The following is a 19,149-nucleotide window of genomic DNA, read 5'->3' as shown; positions in this document are numbered from 1 at the left end:
TTGGATTAGGCTGGCTTCAGGATATTTCTGTAAACAGAGTTTGGGGTTACAGTCGACAACAGAGGAGAATAAGGATATCTTCAATCAGAGGCAAAGGAAGAGAGTTTAAAGGTTTATGTTAAGATTGTTTGGTCTAGTGTGGTTCTCTAAGACAGATTTAATCTGATTTGACTGTATAGAAATTAATCTCAGTCAACCCAGACAGGGAATGACCCTGACAAGAAGTGACACAAACAGGGGGTGGTGTCCTTCTGAACCCACAGAACGATGATTTATAGCTGTCTGGCATTTTCACTAGTACCAGCTCTGTGAGCCTTCCTACCCCAAACTGCTGCTGTTTATTTATCACAGGATTCATTGTGACCTATAAAAGCTTTCCAGTTAGAGGCTTGCTATGAAAATATGAGGACCAGGGCACCTTTGGCATTTGTAACTTTATTGCAGAAAAAAAAAAATCCACTATTAACATATTTTACAAAGAAAGTTGCACTTTGGTGTTGGGTGATTTTTCTTCCTCACCCCTTTCCCCTGGACAGCGATGCATGGGAAACCAGAACAACCAGCCCCTGCCCTTTCAGTTGTATACAGAGACACTTCCCAGCTATGCCAGCCTGCACCAGTTCCAGCCAGGATGGAGTTCTATTTTCCACCACTAATTTGCCTCTCTGTGCCAAAACCCAGCAGCACCCTGCCCTCCAGCAAGGGAAACAAGTCTGTAGCTAGGGAGATTGCTCTATACAGACAATGCTTGATACAAAAGCTTTGGAGCTGTGACAATTGCCCTTCAGTTTTCATGCAATAATAGCAGGAGAGAACCAACCCTTCTTCCCTATTTTACTGGGCATCCTTACAATAAATAGATGGAAGGCCAAAGCCAACAGCTGAACCCAAACTGCACTGCAGCCATTTGTCAGCCACTTCGGAAGTAGTAACACAGGAAGAAGGAACTGCTGCCTTACCCAGTGCATCTATTTGACCCAGACCGGTTCTGCTCCATCTTTAGGCTTTGCAGATAATTTGAGCCCTGCTGATGGGGGAAATTCCCCTTGCCCTGCGCAAAGACAAGTAATAACAGCACTGGAAAGAAAAAAAGGTACTTTTGCTAGTGAGGCCTGGCATTTGTCCTTTCTGTGGTCAGTAAGTGTTGCTACTTAAAGGAGAGACTGAGGCTTGTAAGAGCAATGTGGTAGATAATCTCTAGCCCTTGCTGTATCCTGAGGGAGCAACTGGCTTAGTCAAAAACCAAACACTCTAGAGAAGGCATGTGTTTATCTGCAGTCAAATGAATCAGAAAAAAGGAGCAGGTGTTAATTACATGAAGACACTCATGCACACTCTGGTCTTTCTGAGGCGAGGTCCTCAGACTTACACTCAGAGGCTCTCGTTTGTGGGTTTCCTTGAGGGTCTCGGGAGCCTTGGGTGCAGTCTACAGCAGTGATATCTTGAGGCAAAAGTGCAGAATCTAATCAGCCTAACACCTAGAAAGGGAAGGGGAGGAAGGCACCTACATCCAGCATCTGTCCTCATGACAAGACACCATCTGGCTCAAAGACCAACACTAGAAGGTAAAGGAGCTTTGACCTTGTGTAGCAGAGGAGGGAGAGCACAGTACTAGTTTTGTACAACAACTTTCAGCAACCAGATGCTAGCAGCAACATGGGAAGTACCTGAGGAAAGGCATGTGTCAATCCAGGCAAGGAAATGGACCAAAGCATTTACTGAACCTGGGCAACAAGTTTACACATATGCTGAAAGCATCAAGTATAGGAGACACAGTATCCTAATTTTGGTGAGACCAAATTAGTGTGTCTAATTGGCAATAGACTGAGTCTTATGAAGCCCTGTTAAGCTAAAATTATGTTAATTTTCCTCCCAGCAACTTCAAAGCAACATCAAGTAGCAAGGGCACTTCTCCAGTGGCCACAAAACTGTTTTCCCTGGTTAAAGAGAAAAGGTACGCATGTATGAAGGAAGCAGAGCAGTCTGTCATCCTCCTGGTAGGTGTTTCAGGATAAGCAGTGCCAATCCCAGGACTAAAGCTGAAACAGGAACAAGAAAAGTGCAAGAAAAAAACCAAACCAAACAACCTTAAAAATACAGAACAAGAGGGAGCCCAAGAGAACTGATTTCCATATCCTTGGCTCTCTCAGAAAACAGCAGTCTCCTTTGCTAGCACTGTGCTGACACCACCAGTGTTAACAGCTCTTGTATGGATCACTTGCCCACCTCCTTTAAAAGCAGCGGCCACCAAGATGGACAGAAGAGATTCATGCAGAACATGACGGCAAAGGTTGTCTTGGCTAATCGGTCACCACACTAAAAGGAGGAGGCACCTCTTCAGGGCCTGGAGGAAAGGGCCAGACTTGGGCTGTGATTCCCAGCATAAAAACTTCAACATTGAACTATGTAAAATGTCTAAACCCAAAAGCCATCTGAAAAGGATCTTTCAGTTGCGTGCAAATCACAGCCCCTTATTCCTCAGCAGATTGTCTGGGACCAAGTCCTCAAGGCCTTCTCCTCTGGGAAGTTCAGCTGGCCAGGCAGAGGAAAGCCTGGTCGCCTAGTAGCTGTAGAGTGAGAGAGGGGTGTCCTCCATCATGTCATCCTAGAAGTAGAGAAGAGTGTGCTTTAATAAGGTGCCTGCACATTGGCATACAGTCCCAGCCTGGAAGAGTGTTGTGCAGGCAGCACAGCCTTCTCATCCACACTGTCACAGTGTGGCCATCTGCCCAGCAGTCCACCTAAATGCTGTCCCTGTGCAATTCCTAGATCTTTGGACTGTCACTCTCCCCTCCTGCTGCAGCTTTTGGAGAGAAGAGGTGTATGCAGATAGAGCCTGCCTGCTGCAGGGACGTGGAAAACTCCACTCAGCTTGAAACAGCATCCGCTTGGTTGCTAGCTGCAGAAGGGAATCAGTACTCCTCTATCCCAGAAAGCGCAGTGAGTTAGCTGCAGCTTCCTCAGAGATAATCCAGCCTCTGAAACCCTCACATCCTTTTATATCCCCAAAGGGTCAAATGCAGACAGGCAACCTCCCTGGAACAGAGCACAGAGTCTGCTTTGTCATAGTCACAAAGCAAATATATCAGCATACAGGAGGAGAGGCTAGGAAGGTGTTATTTCAGAGCTCCCCTTCCTCTGTTTAAGCTCTTAGCATTCCCCTGCAGAGTGAGGGGAAGGCAGGAAGCTTCTTTAGTGGCCAACTTTGAGACTTGGGTCTTTGATTCAAACCCTGGATGGAAGGAGAGGGACCTAAGAGGGAACAGGAGTTATGATCAGCATTCCTGCTGCTGCAAATACCCAAAGCATCGTTAATGTGGTAGAAGGGGAACTGCAAAGCAACCAGTGGCAAGCCAGACCATGTCAGGCTGGGCTGAAGGCATTACTCACCATGGGCAGGTCCTGCAGGCGCCGGAACTCCATGCGGCTGTTGTGCTGGCGGTATCTCAAGAAGCCCACCAGGCCTAGGATGCCCACCATGACAATGAAGACGGAGATCACGATGATTACCAAAGGATCAGCCTTTGCTGTATCATCCAAAGGAGAACTGGGTAGCTCTGCAAGGATACCAAGGAATGAGGCCAAAGGAGAGCCTTCAGGGGCTGGAGTAGCAAAGCCTTCTTTTTTCAGGTTCTGCTCAGTACAACCGAGAGGCAATCTGAGGTAGCCCCAACCCTTTGCTATGTTTTGTGAGAGCAGGGACAAAAGCAGAGCATTTACCTGGATTTTCATCGTCACCAACATCCAGCACAGAAGCTTTCTCGCGCATGGGCTCTAATGGCTGCCCCAGTGTAGATGGGCTGGTGGGCATGGCAACTGTGCTGGTGGACATGGAGCTGGTCACAAGGGGTCTCACTGTCACGGTACTGGAGGCGGTAGCAGAAGATGTGCTCCCTACAGTGGAGATGGGAGCAGAGGAGGTTCTGGGCTTGGTGGTGCTCCCATCTGTGGCAGCCACAGGGCTCGTTCCTGGCCTGGTTTCAGACCTTGCTTCTGTGGGCCCCACAGTCTGCCCATCAAAAGGCCCCAGCGGAGAGCTGTTAGTTGCTGCTGCAAAATAGGAACAAGCAGTTATTTCAAAGGGTAAGTGCAAGCATACTGTTCTGTGGGACTGGATGAGGTGGAAGTAAGGCTGTAAGGAAGACTGCCGGGACTACAGGAAAAGCAGCTTATTGACAACCCTTGGAAAACAAGCAGGTCCTGCAGCGCAGCCACAGCTGAGCCACACTATAAGCCACAGTGCTCAGAAAGTCCTCTTGGTTTTCATATGTGCCAATCTGCAATAGGAGCCAGCCTAAGCTGGGCCCACAAGTCCTCTCCTCTGGGGACAAAGGCCAAGCAGAGAAGCCTCAAACAGCTCTGCACAGAACCGGGCATCACCCCAGAGCAAGAGACTGGGAGAGGTCTCTCATCCCTCCCTATGGCGAGCACAAAGGGGGCTGCCCAGGGACTGGTAGCAGCATCCCCTGAGGCTGTGTCTGTGTGTCACAGAACAGCAGGACCAGGACCCCATGACACAAGCCAGGATGAAAGATGTGCTTGTGCATGAACACCATGCAAATCAATGGTCCATCAACCACTGCCTTGCATCGGGTGTGTGTGACAGCCTGGCAGGCCCCAAGGTGGGCGAGACTGGGATCACTGACCCTATAGCCAGTTCCCATGCTGCCCACAGGGATCTGAAGGTAGGGTAGGGGTTCCCACAGGGATGGATAGGCTGATGCTTGTCCCGGCCAATCTCCATGCTTTGTGTTAAGGGAGGGTGTGCTGCCCTGTTCTGCAGGTGGCAGGGAAGGCTCCTGTCAAGCCCCCAGCGCTGGTGCAGGAAGAGCCCAGCTGGGCAGCACTGCTGAAGCACATTGTTTTGGAAGAAATATATAAAGGATGTCCCTGAAAACAGTCAATGCCCTCATCAGAAAGCACCCAGCACAATTAATACCATAATTAATGGGGTCTGGAAAGAGGATGATGAACTAACAGCACCTCTGCAAGTCAGTCCCACTGAACTGGCTGTGCTTACTGTATCATTGTTCTCCCTATCTCCAGTTTCTTTAAGAGTTTACAAAAGTTTCCAAGTTCTGCGTCCTTGGGGCAGGACTTTCTGCACAGGCAATAAAGACAAAACCTCACCCGGCACACTGTTCAGAGGAAGCGTGGGTGTTGCGCTGCTAGCATCATCCATTTCTTCAGTTGTGCTGAAAGGCTCTGTGTCTTCGTGGTTGGACTGATTTTCTTCCAGAGTACTGGCAGTCACAGCAGAGGAGGGGATTTCAGTGCTGCTGTTGACTGACAAGCTCGTGTTATGGTGCTCATGCTGTGTAACTGTGACATTCCCAGGGCTGGCAGTGGTGGAAGCCTGCAGTCTCTCTGCCTTGGTGCCTACCATGGGGATGGTAGGGATGGAAGCATCCTCCATCTCTGTAGCGTGGGCTCCAGTGGCATTGAGTGTTGCAGCAGTGAAGTTTTTCTCCAAGCTTGTCTCGGGAATGGCAGTAGTCACAGGACTGAAGTCAGAGGCTTCCCTTGACTGATGCGAGGTTAGCACCGTGCTAGGAAAAGGTGATGGTGTCATCAAGATCTCTGCTGTCTTCTGTCCCTCTCCTATGGAACAGTGTTAAGAAATGCTGAGAAGTTTGTCAGAGACCCCACACTGAGAGGAGAATCAGAGGGGGAGGCCAGGAACTGAACCTCTCCATCCCCTGAACTCCAAATCCAGCACAGGTTCACACTTGGGAAGGGCTTCAAATAGCTCCTCTGTCCTCCTGGCCTCTCTGAGGAAGGGAACTGTTCTAGGGGACCTGTCTTTACCCTCCCTTGCCTCAGGCCCTGTGCTCCTGGTCTGTGGGGTTAGCATCACTAACCCCTCTGCCCTGGAGAACCTTTTAAACCTTTTTAGGGGTTTTTTAAAAGTACCACCTGAGACCTGATTCTGTGAGAAACTTAGAAAAGTCTTCCTTGGTTCATTGAGAGTCAGAAGTGGTGCAGAAAAAAATATAAGCAGGCAAAAAGTGGAAGTAGACCCTCTAGCTGCCCTGTTCTGATGAAGCGTAGAAAAGTGACGTTTAAAAAGTCTGTGGCTGGCAAGGGTAAAGCATATGCTAGTCAGTAGTAGTGTGGGGCTCCTGCCAGAGGGAAAAGTGAAGTGGGTAGCAAGAGAGTAGTACAGCTAACAGGGCTTGTGGTATACTTCAGGAGCCGCCTTCATGAGCTATTTATGAACACATCACCACCATAAGGTGTGACTGTTGTTATAAAAATGAGGAGCTACTCAGCCTCCCACTACAGCAAACAGCGCCAGCTTCCCTAGCAGGAACCTTCAGTGAGCAAGGATCCCTCCTGGATCTACAGCTGCTAGACAGTGTGACAGCATGTGGGAGGAGTAAAACCACAAGGGTCTTACATTCCCTGTTCATAAATATGGATCTGTGAGGGTTTTTTAGGGTGTAAACAGGAAGAAAACAAAGAAATGTAGCCACATCAGGATGGACACTCCAGACAATTTAAACGCATTGCACGGTCAATATTTTGACAATTTCTGTTCAAGTTTCTACCCAAGCCACAGAGGCGTGATGAGCCAACTACAGAAAAAAAATAAAGGTACTGAAGTAAATACATCTTCATGCCTACTCTCTCCACCATGGAGAAGCATCCAAATCAGATGCTGTAACCAAGAAACATTCATCTACTAACAAAGCAGCTCACTCTCATACTAAGGCTTTGGGGAAATCTCAGCAGTTTTTAAAAGCTCTTCAGAATGGACACAGTTACCAGAGCTCTTCTCCAGCTACAGCACTTAACAGGCCCTAAAAAAAGACACAATACGTCTCTCTCAAGAGACCTTTGCAGTACCCTGACCAGCTGGAGAATGCAAAACCCCAAAGCAGCCTGATGGAGCTGTGCTTCCTCGGCCCGGGGCCATGGTCCCAGGAGGGTTTCTGCAGGCAACGCACAAGCAGGCAGCACAACCCTGCTCAGCACATTTGGAGAACAAGCTCTCAACAGGAGCCCCAGCTGGGGCAACTTAAACAGAGAGACCGAAAGCGTAAGTGATGCTCCCTTTGGCCTTGCCTGGATCCAGCTGTCTGGCCACAACGTGCCTCTGAACAAAGCAAGCTGCTCTCTGAAATGGAGCTAAGGCATAGGATATGCTTACACCAGTGACACCTGGAAGGAAAAAAAGCTGAGCACTGTATTTCCTGGGATCAGGCACCAAAGTGCGCAGCTCCTTATGCTGCAATTTCCAGCCCTCAACCCAGCGTTGCTGTTCAGCACAGTGCCTGCTGGGTGAGGTCGCAGCAGCTCCAGGGCCTGTGCTGGGCAATGCTGAAAGATCACGGCTGGACACTGGCAGATGCTCACTCTGTAAACACCCAACTACTTGCTGTTATGCAGCAGACACACAGAGCTGAGCTGTCACCGTGGGATAAACAGGAAAGGTGGTGGCCAGGTGCCTAGTCAGCGGTGAGCCTGGCTGTGTGCTGCTTTGAATAGCTGGCCTGTGCCTGGGACAGCTTCCCACAGGGTGGGAAGCCGTGTTTGGGGTCACGCAGCGGAAAGATTTGGGGAAAGCTGTCTTGCACAAAGGCTTGAGCAACTCTGAAACAGTCATGCCAGTTTCTGACTAGGAAAGGGAAGCCAGGGGGAGGGTGGATGAGTCTGGGCCATACCCGCCAGGACACCTCCCCACAGTGTCAGGGACTGGCATCCCTGCCAGGAGGGGCTGTGGGGACAAACTGCTCCTCCCACCCTGTGAATAAGGATGGGCTGCACACACAGCTCCCTGCTGTCTGCAAGAGGGAGAGCTAGTGGGAGTGGTATTTCCTTAAGTTCTTCTCTCTCTAAGTAGCCACACAGCTTCTTCCCACAGAATTGCCCACTGTCCATGACAGCCAAGGAAGCAGTGCCCAGGCGAACGGGCTGCTCCAGCCCTGCATCCCACTGCGGTGTAGTAGGACCATTGCAGAAAGGCTTGTGCTGGAGCAGCAGCTGACTCAGGTCTGGCGTAACACAGCACTGTGGTGTGTAAAACCTGATTTGTGGAAAGTTGCAGAAGAGATATTGACATTGGCAGGTATGGAGCAGGAAGGGGAACAGCTGGGGCAGCAGGACACCTACTCAGAAGCCTTTGAGCATGGCAGGTGTCGATGGCACCTAGATTAGCAGGTCATCCAGCCCAGCAAATCACAGCACACCCAGCTCAGGAAACAAAGGAGAGCCTGAAAAAAGGGACAGCCTAAACCAGGCTAACACAAATTCAAGCCGTTAAGGTAGGAAGGTAGAGAGCAAGGCAAGAGCCTTAAGATGGGCAAGGAAACAAAGGACAGCGAGTAAATCCTGGTCACTCAGGGCCAGACAGACAAAAGATCAACATCACAGTCTATCAGCTCCTAAGGGGTAAGGGCACATCCAAAGCCAGCAGTCAGCAAGCAAAGCACCTGTGCTAAATACCCAATATGTGCAAAGTGCTTGTGAGCATGTAGGTGTTAAAGAGTGCAGGCACAAATGAGTTTTACTTTTGTTTTGTTTTAAAATAAAATTACTCCCCCACAGGGTCTTGCATTAAGATTTGCTACATCATTGCTGCAGTGCCACAACTTTTTTTCCTGCAGTTTTATCACCCAAACAGGCTAGCTATTCCCACCCAGCTCCGGTGCAGTCCCCGCAGTACAGTGCAGGAAAGCATGGCTCTGCTGCGAAGCTGCCGCAGCTGGCTGCGCTGGATGAGACCCAGCAAACCTCAGGTCAGCTGTGATCCTCCAGGGTCCAACCACTGTGGTTTGCTCTGGATCCTTAGTGCCCAACAGGCTGGAAAATCCCCAGCTCTAGTGCTGTCGCTGCTGCTTCAGTCACTGAGTGATGATGTTTTCAGCTGTTTATCAGTTACTTATAGAGACGCATGTCAGAGCTCGTTACTCTGGTGTCTTCCTGGAGGAGCTCTGCTTCCTGCACCACATGCCAGGAGGGCTGTGGCTGCATTGCCTAAGGCATCGCCTTAATCGGCTCCTGGAGACAGGAGGGAACCAAGCCCCTCTTGTCTCAGATGGAAAGGGAAGGAGTTCCCTTCACCTTCTCTGGGATCCTCCGAGGCCTGACAGTTGCAGCACCCCAAGACAGCTGGTGAAGGTGCAGTCACCCTTGGATTCACAATAAAAAGCAGCTACGACCATACCGCAAGTGAAGCAGCAGGACCAGCCGCAAACAAGAGCTCTGATAATACCAGCATCTCTGTTTCCCAGATGGGGAACCAAGTGTGGGTTTGCTTTGGTTATGCTGCAGTGCCTGCTGCAGCAGAGCTGGCTGGCGGTCTCCCGGCTACAGCCCCGCTTCTGCCCTGCGTCTGCGCTAACCACCAGGCTCCATCTGCATGTGGTGAGAACCAGCGATCTCAGACCACATCAGGGCAGGGCTGGTGGATTTGTAGCGGCAGCTCCCATGGGACAGTGCTGACTGCAGTGACCTCTGTCTGGGAAATGAGAGGGGCGAGGGAAGAGAGCAGTCCCAAGGGAAGAGGGATGCAGCCAGCCAAGAAGCCCCTGCCTTGGACAAGGGTGGGAAACAGTCTCTGCTCTGCGAGGGAAGGGAGGGCTCTGAGCATCAGCTCGTGGCTTCGGCCCCTCTCCAGCGCTGTGTGACGACACTTAGGGACATCCACACATGAACCCAAGCTCCCACCAGCTCCAGACATGGTATAAATATGCCATAACGGAGAGGAGTGAAGGAAGCCAGCTCTGCAGGAGACGAGGCTGTTCCTGCTTTGTGCTCCCTGCCCAAGTTTCAGGGCTGGGGCCAAGCCGAGGGGCTGAGGAAGGTTTGTACAACCAGCACTGAGCGTTCACTGCTATGTCAGGATAGCCACACAGAGCGGGGACCTCTCCTCCATCCCCTGCCACAACAGTCACCCTGCCATCTACTTGTTTCTCGGAACAGAAGAAGGCAGTGAGACAGAGCAGGGCCTCAGCTGGGCCAGCCTGCGGACAAGCTCTTGCCACAACCCACACGCCCCAGTCCCAGCAGCATCCTCTGCACTCCCCTTCCTACCTAGAAGGTTTCCTAGCCAGAAACAGCAGCCTGAGCTCCCCAAGGGTCAACACAAACCCAACGCCAGTCCATAGGCTTTACCACTGTTTCTGAAATCCCTCTAGAATGAGATGTAGGAGAGCCACATAAAGTAAGGAGACCAGTGGCAGGCTGGCTGCTAGGGCTCAGGGGAAAGCAGGACAGCGGGGTGCAGATTGCAGTCACTACTGGAAGAGGTGCACAGAGACCCAGGCGAGAGCTGAGCACAAAGACATGAAAGCAACCACCCAGGATTTCAGAAAAAGTGCCCGCAGGAGCAGGACTGCTGGTGCAGATGTATCCTGCGCAGGCTGTCACTGTCTGCACATAGCACCTCACTTAAATCAGCTTCCTGCAGAATGCATGTCAAACCACTACTCTGATTCACTGAAAAGGCACCCAGACACTTCTGAAATGCTATTTTTGTGCACTAACTGAATTCAATTCCCATTTAAGTGTAACAGCTCAAGTTGCAAACAACCTAGTAAAGTGCAAAATTAATGTTTAAAAAGTAACAGCATAAGCTGTAACCTATGTGTATTTAAGCAATTACATTGTATCCTATCGCTTAGCAAAGCACTCCATTAAGTGTAGAAATTGTCTTTTGTTGCCAGTTATTACATTTTTATGGTTACTAACCAACAGTAATTAAACAACCTCTTCAAGGGAAAAGAGCTCCAGTATAAATGCAAATAAAACCATATAGCGGGATTTAAAACCAAGGCTCTTTGTTTCATTTAAAAGCAGAACTGGAGTAGCTGCTGATTAGATACCAGCTGAGCCTGACCTCTTCGCCTTAACGCAGAGCTTGGAATGAAAAAACACAAGTGGCAGAAGAGATTTCTGGAGCCCTTCAGGTAGGTGCCAGATGCACCCAGGGATGCTGTACAGCAAACACCCTCATCGCAACGAAGCGAGGCTCAGAGTCGCAGATCCGGTACAGAGGGCAACTGGATCAGCTCCAGTGTGATACCTTGTAGGACCTCGGTGGAGGCAGGATGTCACTGGGCTGCATTTACTGCAGGCTCCAGTGTTACCCCTGTCAGGGCTGATGCTGGGACTGTCCCTATCGCAGCGGAGAGAGGCTGAATGGGCTGCAAGGAGCGTCCATGGGACTTGGGGACAGATTGGACCTTGCAGCCTGCTCAGGGACCAAAGTGATGCTCTTGTGCAGCAACAAGTTAATTCATCGCACTCCATGTGGCCTCTGTGGGCTGAGCTGTGCCCTGTTGCACAGGCAGTGAAACTGGGGGGGCTGAACTGGGCGTGCCGAGCCCCCAGTGCAGCCCTGGAATGCTGCCAGGCCAAGCACGCTGCAAAGCAAGGGCTGTGGTAAGTGACAGGAATAGAAACTGGGTCTCCTGACCAAGAAGCTCCTTCCAGCCTGATAGGCAGGTGGCCACGAGCCGAGCACGAGACGGGGCTCAGATTAGATATGGGGTGCCCAGAGAGTGCAGCACTGGGGAGGGACAGCCCAGTGCCCAACCTGCCCGGGCAGGCTGGAGGACGTTTCCCCAGGGCATCTGCAGATGACAGGTCTCAGGCGTGAACCACTGGGGGAGCAAAAAGGGGAGCAAGTGCTGCCACCTTGTTTGATGGCACTGCGTTTGGGACAGGGACAACCAGCCAACGGTGGCACGGCAAAGCAGGGCAGAGCAAGAGTTGTGAGAGCAGAGATGAGCACCATAAATGCCAAGGGCAGGTTCTTCAGTACTAGGAAAACCCATAAAACAGCACAGACATGCCCAGAGCACGCCACGGTACTGGAGCCCAAACTGGGAAAGGGGGGCAGCGCCAGCCCCAGCGCCTGCCTGCAGGACACAGCACCCCAGGCTGGCATGCTCTGCCTAGCCCTGCCACATGAGCCCTTCTCCACCCAGCCAAGGCAGGGAGAGATGCAAGAAACTGTTTCCCACAGGCCTGCAGGAAGCCCCATCGCTGATCCCCCCTTTAGAGGCGAGAGGGCTCATCCTGACTTCCCGCAGCAGGGCAAAAGCGGGGTGCAGGCTGCCTTACTCAGCCACTCTGTCACACCAGCCAGTTATTTTCCACTGGCCACATGCAGCTATGAAGCATCCTGCCTGGTAAGAAGGTGCCCAAGAAGCTCCCGCGCTGTTTGCTTTGTTCTTTGGTGGTGGGACAGAGCCACGATGAAGACCCCTTTCCCAGAGGCCGCTGAGGACATGCACGGCACCAAGGCCTGGGAAGCCTGCCCTTCTCTGGGGCTGCGTAACCCCAAAAATACAGCAACAGCAGGGAGCTCTGGCATCAGCCAGCCCTGGCCCTGTTTACCTCAGGAGTCACAGCTGCAGTGGAGGAAGCACTCACGTCATTAGGAGAAAATTAATTAGCCAGTTGCCTCAATAGCAGGCCCATGTCAGCAGGGAGCCTGGTCTCCAGTGCAGTGTGGCATGAGCTGAGGTGAGTCTAGACATCAGGAAACCTGCCCAGCCCTGAGCAGCCCCCAGGACCTTCCAGCTGTGTAGACACTGGTTTCATGGGCTGTGGGGCTCGGATGAACCACCCTGCCCCGAGCAGCAGCAGTTTGGGTCGTGCACGGCAAGCACGTGCCCAGGCCCTGACCTGAGCAGCCCTATGGGGCTCAGGACATGTCCCCAGACCTGAGCCGCCCTATGGGGCTCAGGACATGTCCCCAGACCTGAGCCTTGTGAGAGCCGCTCCAAGGCGGCCCCATGGAAGCCCCTGTAGCAAGAGCTGTGTCTGCCCACCCAGAGGATCTCAGCGGAGAGGAAGGAGGGAGAGGGGCCTCCATGCTTTGGCTTGTCCCTCCTCCTCTTTAGCCAGAGGGATGGGGCCAAGAGAGCTGAGGGAGGCAAGCGCTTCGCCCCTGCCCAGCGGGTCAGGCCTTGGAGGGGCAGCAGGGAGCCAAGATCCACCCCACACCTGGGGCTGAGGGACAAGCACTCGCAGAAATGGCATCAAAGACTGACAGCACGACATGATGGGGCTGGGCAGGGGGTGCAGGGTGGGTGGTTACCCCGCAGAGCTGGAGGGACCAGCCTTGAGGAGAGGACCGAGCTGTGGCTCAGTTCTGGGTGCGGGAGAGCTGGAGCCATCCAGCCAGGGTCGGGTTGGGTCCATCCACTCCCCCTCACCCTGGAAAAACAAGGGGGAAAAAAATTCATGGCAAATGGGCTGCGGGGCTCTGCAAGCAGACACACTGCCCGCCTGTGTGCGGCCCCAGTGCCGACAGATGGGGCTTTATGTGCTCCTGCCGCTCCCGGCCCTGCGCCATCCCCTCCGCTCGCGAGGCAGCTCGGCACGGGAGGGGCAAGCAGCAAAGTGCCCAGAACAAAATTACTTGGGGGTTTTATTTGTAGGGCTAACTAACGGTGCTGGAGGAAGTGGGTTTCCGCAGGCAAGGAAGAAAGGCTGCATTGAGAGGCTGGGGTGGGCAGCGCACGGGGGATGCGGCAGCCCGAGCCCCTCTGCGCTCTCGCAGCAAACCTGGTCGGGGAGCCGGAGCAGCCGCTGCTGGATGAGGGGGGCAAAGGGGATCTGCGCTGGGAGCAGGGGAGAGACCGGCTCATGGAGCTGGGACAAGCTTGGTTTTGGGCAGGTTTGTCTAGGGACTGTCAACTTTTCCCTACCACCATCACCATCCTGCTGGATTCTCTGGTGTTTCATTAAGGGTTGTGCTTGCCATGGGGCATTTTTTTTATTGGTGGCCTCTCTTCTATGCCATCTATTTTCACAAAACATTTACCCTCTCAACTGTGGCTGGGATCCAAAAGCCATGAGGACAAGGGCCAGGCTAATCCCAGGTGCCATTTCTTGAGGCTGTGAAGGGACTTTGGGGTTGGGACACTAAGCATGAAAGATCCCAGGAAAAACCCAGTGCAACCTTAATTCTGTTACCGAGTCCTGGAGTTTGCAGTGAGAGGTGTCCTCTCCTATGAGCCAGCTGCAGCAGGGGGTCCCCAGGGGTACCCCACTGTGCTGGGGGCCAGAAACGCTGCAAAACACGGGGCCAGCCCTGAGCTGCTCCTCCTCTCGGCAATGGAAATCCCGTTGTTCCTCTGTCAGCGAGTTGTTCCTCAGTCACCCCGTCGCAGCGCAGCTGCTCTGGCGGGGGGGGTGCAGCATCACCCAAGGCTTTGCCCACATGAAGGGGCCGGTTTGGGACCGTTTCCTTGTGCTCAGCCTCGAGCCAGCCAAACTACATCTGGCACCCGAAACCTCAGCCCGAGCGCGGCTCTCGCTGCCCAGGCTCAGCCCTGCAGGCACCTACACGAGGATTTTACCAGCCCAATGACTTACTAGAGACCTAGTTACTACGTGCCAGCCCTGTCTCTGTTGCTGCCGCCACCACGCTGCGATCTGCCCAGGGTCTGGCCAAGGGTTTGTACTCAGTGGCACAGAAGAGGGAACACGTTTGCTTCCCGAGCCCCAGGCAAGCCCTTACACGCCAGCTCGGACTCGGTCACTGCCAGGGTCCCGGGGTACGGCGACAGCCCCCGCTCGGGACGCTCCCGCCACGCGGCGGGGCTGTCAGCGCCACGCTGCAGCTGCGCGGGCCCACGTGGGGACGCGCTGCCGGTGGAGCAGCCCCGACACCCAGCCGGGGGGAGTCCCTGCGGCCGGGGTCTGCCCCCGCCCCCTCCCGGGCACGCACGTCGCCCCCTCCCCCTTCGCGGGCCGGGCCGGACGCCCCATGCCGGCAGGGAGGCGGCGGAGCTCGGGCTTTGTCCGGGGTCCCCTCGGTGGGGAGCTCAGCAGCAGCTTGTAGGCACCCAAAAGCTGCGAGGGGCTGAGACGGGGGACCACAGGGCCGGGGGCTGCCGGGCGAGTGTCCCCGGGCTCGCTGCTCGCCCCCCGCCCGCGCCCTCGGGCTCCCCGCGGGGCCGGGGAGGTGAAGCCGGGGAAGCAGCCGCCTTGTACGGGCAAGGCCGGGGCGGGCGGCGTGGCCGCTGCCTGGGCGCGGGGCTCGGCCACCCCCCGCCGAGCATCGCCGGGAGCCCTTACCTGCGCGCCCACCGGGGCGCTGGGGGCACCTCGCCCGAGTTTGGGGGCCGGGCTCGGGGCGCTGCTCCGCGGTTTCCATCCCCGGGGGGGGGCCCCAGACCCTTTTCCCGCGGCCCCACCGGTGGGCGGAGGAGCCCGGGCCCCGGCGCGGCCCCGACGGCTGCCCCCGCCGCGGCGAGACCGGCGGGACTCCCCGGGCCGCCCTCCCCCTCGCGCCCCGGTACCCCTCGGGCCCCGGTACCTGGCAGGGCGCAGAGCAGGCAGCAGGCGGCGGCGAGGCGGAGCAGGGCGCTCCGCGTCCCCTCCATGCTGGGCCGATCCGCGCTGGCTCCGCCGGCGGCACCGGCGCGGCGCCGGGGCGGGACGGCGGCCGGGGCGGGGCGGGCGACACGTGGTCCGGCCCCGGAGGCGCGGGGCGGGGGCCGCTGCCACCCCCCCCCCACTCCCGGCCCCCCAGCACCCACCCCCGGCACCCCCGGTCCGACTCCGCACCGTCCTCCCCGCCGCCCCCAGGCCGGTGCCCTGCACCTCCGTTTCGGGCAGAACACTCCCGATCCGGTCCCCGTTCGGTCCCCGGCAGCCCCGGGCCGGTTCGGCACCGCCCGCAGCATCGCCGGTTGGTCCTCGGCACCCCCGGTTCTGGCAGCGCACTCTCGGTCCGGTCCCGCACCGGCCCAGGCACCCCCATAGCGGCCACCCCTGTTTCGGCAGGGCACCCCCTGGTCCCAGGCACCCCCGGTCCGGTCCTACCCTGTTCCGGGCATCCCCGATCCAGTCCTGGACCACCCTGTTACCCCATGTGACCTAGTCATGTCACCCTAGTGACCCCGGCCCAGGCACTCGCCATCCCCCAGTCTGGTCCCACGTAGTCCCTGACACCACAGTTGAGCCTGGTACCCCCACTTCTGCCCCGTGCAGGGATGTGGACAGCAGCCGAGCCGAACACAGGGCATTGCCCCGGGGCCCCTGCACTGTTTCGGGGTACCCGCGTCTGTGGGCACAGCCAGCTGCAGAGCTGCTCCAAGCAGCCCGGGATGCTGCCCTGCCCAGGGCTGAGCCAGCTGCTCAAGATGCCATGGCTGGCTTCTCAGGGCATCCTGCAGCCTGGGGGGCATCCCCTGGCCCCGCATCCCCCCCAGCCTCCTCGGGGCTGGCCAGCCCCATCCAGGCATTGTGAGTGCTGAGCCAGCAGCCATGCTTCAGAAAGTCTGACTTCTCTCTTCTGGTTGGCATTTCTGAAGAAGAAACCCCACGATGAAGCTGGCGGTGGCCAGGCTGCTCTCTGGAAGGACCAAAAAACCCCTGATCACGGTGCTTCCTCCCCAACCCCGGCCTCACAGGGTGCAGCTGGAACGAGCCCTCCCGTCCTGCCCCGTTAGCTCTCACAGAAACAATGGAAAGGTTTGGGGCTCCTCTGGTCTGGGAAGGTGCCCTTCACCGTGAGGTGCAAGGAACACTAGGCTCCAGAGGCAGCCAAGGGCCCCACATCATGGCGTGGTCCTTGCTGACCCTCTCTCGGGCTGGTTTGGCAGGAGTGGGGCTGTGGGTCCCCTTCTCCAACCTAAGACCTGCATCTGCAGCACCACAGGGCACAGGAGGAAGGTGGAAATGGATATTTTTGTTCCCTGAGAGGTCTTGTCTTCCTCCTTCAGTGTGGGGCTCCTCGGTAGCTCCTGTCCTTAGTTCAGAGGCAGGGAGGAGAGAATAGGGTTGATCTGATGCAGAACTGATTGTGTCTTTTACCGGCTCTTTAAAAAAATAGTAATTAAATCTCAGCCTCTCATTGGAAATGTGTTTCTGGCTACTTTGCTACTTATCACCACGAAACTAGACGTACCATTTTCTGGCATCCTGTTAAGGCAGAAGTAATTGGGTTTGTACAAATTTCCTATTTCTAAGGGGAATTATTTTAAGTGTATTTACAGCTTCTTGGTAAGTTTTGAGTCTTGCACTCCCCATAGACACCGCAGGGCTGCCCAGCAGAGCAGAGCCTCCTTTGTGCCAGACGGGCTTGGGTGCTCAGTGCCGCAGTGTCCACCACCCGACCCGGCACCAGGAGTCCGCCACGTCTCACCAGCGAGGCACTGGGGCATTTCCATCTCCCTGGGCACCCATCCCTGGGGAGGACGTGTGCTCGGGGGGACACTGGTGCTGCTGGCTGTGACTGCAGTTCACAAGTGTGTCCCACACCTGCAAGCTCCTGACTCACGTCTCTCCGCTGGTGTCTCTGGAGACACCAAAATGATAACCATCTCAGCCGCCTTATAGATAGTGGCTCAGTCGTCAAGGTTACCGGTCCCTCTGCTTTAATTAAGCCGACAGACACGGCACGGGGTATCTTCATCAGCGCGGGGGGGACCAGGGGTGCGGTGGGTTGGCATTCCCCGAAGGGGTTTGTGAGCAGCACGATAAACCTGGGCAGATGAGCCCCCCTGCAGGTCACTGCTGTTACTTTAGCTAATCTCCGCACTCATTAGGATTATGATTAACACACTAATGAGGCACCTTTGGCTCCCCATAGCATGGAAGGGGTGGCTGGGAGCAAGAAAAGCAACTGCATCGGTGTGACAGTGTCTTTGTGGTGACAGTGCCGCTTTCCCACCCTGGAGAAGGCAGCAAAACCAAGGGGCGCTTTAGCATCCTGCTGGTTCACGACCGCTTTCTCATGGAGCGAGTGAAAATACTCCCCTTAGATAGCAGGCAGCAGCCCCCCATGTCTGTGTGAGTTACACAGGGGCTCCGGCCTGCCCAGGGGGTAGTTGCCATGGGCTGTTCTTGAAGAGGACTGAAAACTCCCTTGCAACCCCATGCAGCACCTACACCAGACATGTCTAGGTAGCGACGAGAGTTGAGGACTTACAATAACTTCTGAAAGGAAGTTTTGTGCTCGAAAAACACAGCATCACCTTCTGCCAGTGTCATACTCTCTCTTGCAGTGGCTTTATTTAGCTCCTGTCCTTTTGTTTCTGGCTGGCGGCCAAAGCACAGAGCAGGCCAGAGATTATATTGTTGATTATGTTAATTTAATAGGAAGAAGCATATAATAGAAGACAAGTGAGTGGAAAATAGTGTCAGCAAAAGGGCTAAGTAAGGGCATATGTAGGAGGGAGGAAGATGTTGGCCCTGGGAGAGACGGGTAAGCTCAGTGCTTGGGCTGTGTCCCCTAGCCTAGAGTATCACACAGGCTGAGCATCCCCCTGAGTGAGCAGAGCAGTAGTGCAGCTCTGGTACCACTGCCACTGTCACCCCAGCATGGCCCCCCAAAATCTGGAGTCATCACCTCTTTCCTGCAGCCCGGAGGTGAGTGGCTGCAGCAGCAGGAGCCCTGGGCAGAGGGGTGGCAGCTGTGGGGATGCGAGTGGTTCACCTGGGCTCTGAGCTATGTAAATCGTCCCATTTCTTGTGCTTCAGCCCCTCTGTTCTCTGCCCTTTGCCATGGGGCACTGGGAGCACTGCTGGCGCACATCTCACCCTGGCCTCGCGGAGAGCTCAGTGGATCCCAGCCTGCCCAGTGCCACCTTGCAAACCTGCTTTTTCAGGAGGACTGGGCATGATGAGAGTTGGTCTTGGGGTAGATGGGCTGATATACCACCCCCAGATGGCTGCTTTCATCCTCCAGAAGCACTTTGCTGCTGGATGGGGGGAGGGGCTGCTCTCAAAGGGACATGACTTGACTCGGCACTTGAAGAGATTCTCAGTTCTCAAGAGAGCTGGTAGCCAACTGACTGGAGCAGAAGAGTTAATCCAAAGTGAGTCATCCACCCTCTCCCCAAGGTTGAAACATTAAACCATTTTTTTATGAAAGGCAAATTAAATCCCACAAGTCAGAGCCAAGAAAAAAGAATTTATCAAAGAGCAGAAGATGCTACTGGGTGACTTGCAGGCAGGAAGAGGGAGCATTTGCTCAGCATCCCAGGGTATTACATCTCTGTCTCTCCTCCAATGCAAAGAGTGCTGCCATTCATCTATTTTTAATAACAGTGACGTAGGCAGCGAGCCTAACTTCAAGGCTGGGAGCTTGTCTTCTTCCCCCTGAGTATCTGCCCTGACTCATCTTCCTTTCCAAGGACTCTTCACAGCTTTGTAAACCCAATGAAGGAAGAAAGG

General features: G+C 54.8%; 1 protein-coding gene across 2 annotated transcripts; it reads right to left on the bottom strand.

The window, feature by feature from the left end:
- Window positions 1-419: 419 nt before the first annotated feature.
- Window positions 420-15,441, bottom strand: LOC106631045 (mucin-5AC-like). 2 transcript variants are annotated; one of them, XM_055724930.1, is made up of 5 exons: window positions 15,284-15,441; window positions 5,131-5,601; window positions 3,721-4,050; window positions 3,391-3,557; window positions 420-2,605 (listed from the first exon to the last, which is right to left on the bottom strand). In XM_055724930.1, exons 1-5 carry the CDS (start codon window positions 15,348-15,350, stop codon window positions 2,561-2,563), a joined length of 1,080 nt encoding a protein of 359 aa, XP_055580905.1. In that variant the 5' UTR covers window positions 15,351-15,441; the 3' UTR covers window positions 420-2,560. The 2 variants fall into 2 exon arrangements, with proteins under 2 accessions (XP_055580905.1, XP_055580906.1); XM_055724931.1 differs by having other exon boundaries at window positions 3,721-4,047.
- Between the last annotated feature and the right edge of the window lie 3,708 nt (window positions 15,442-19,149).

Source organism: Falco cherrug, chromosome 12 (assembly GCF_023634085.1).
Source record: "Falco cherrug isolate bFalChe1 chromosome 12, bFalChe1.pri, whole genome shotgun sequence".
Lineage (NCBI taxonomy): Eukaryota > Metazoa > Chordata > Aves > Falconiformes > Falconidae > Falco > Falco cherrug.
Note: the sequence above shows the minus strand (reverse complement) of the source record. Positions and strands in the feature narration are given on the sequence as shown.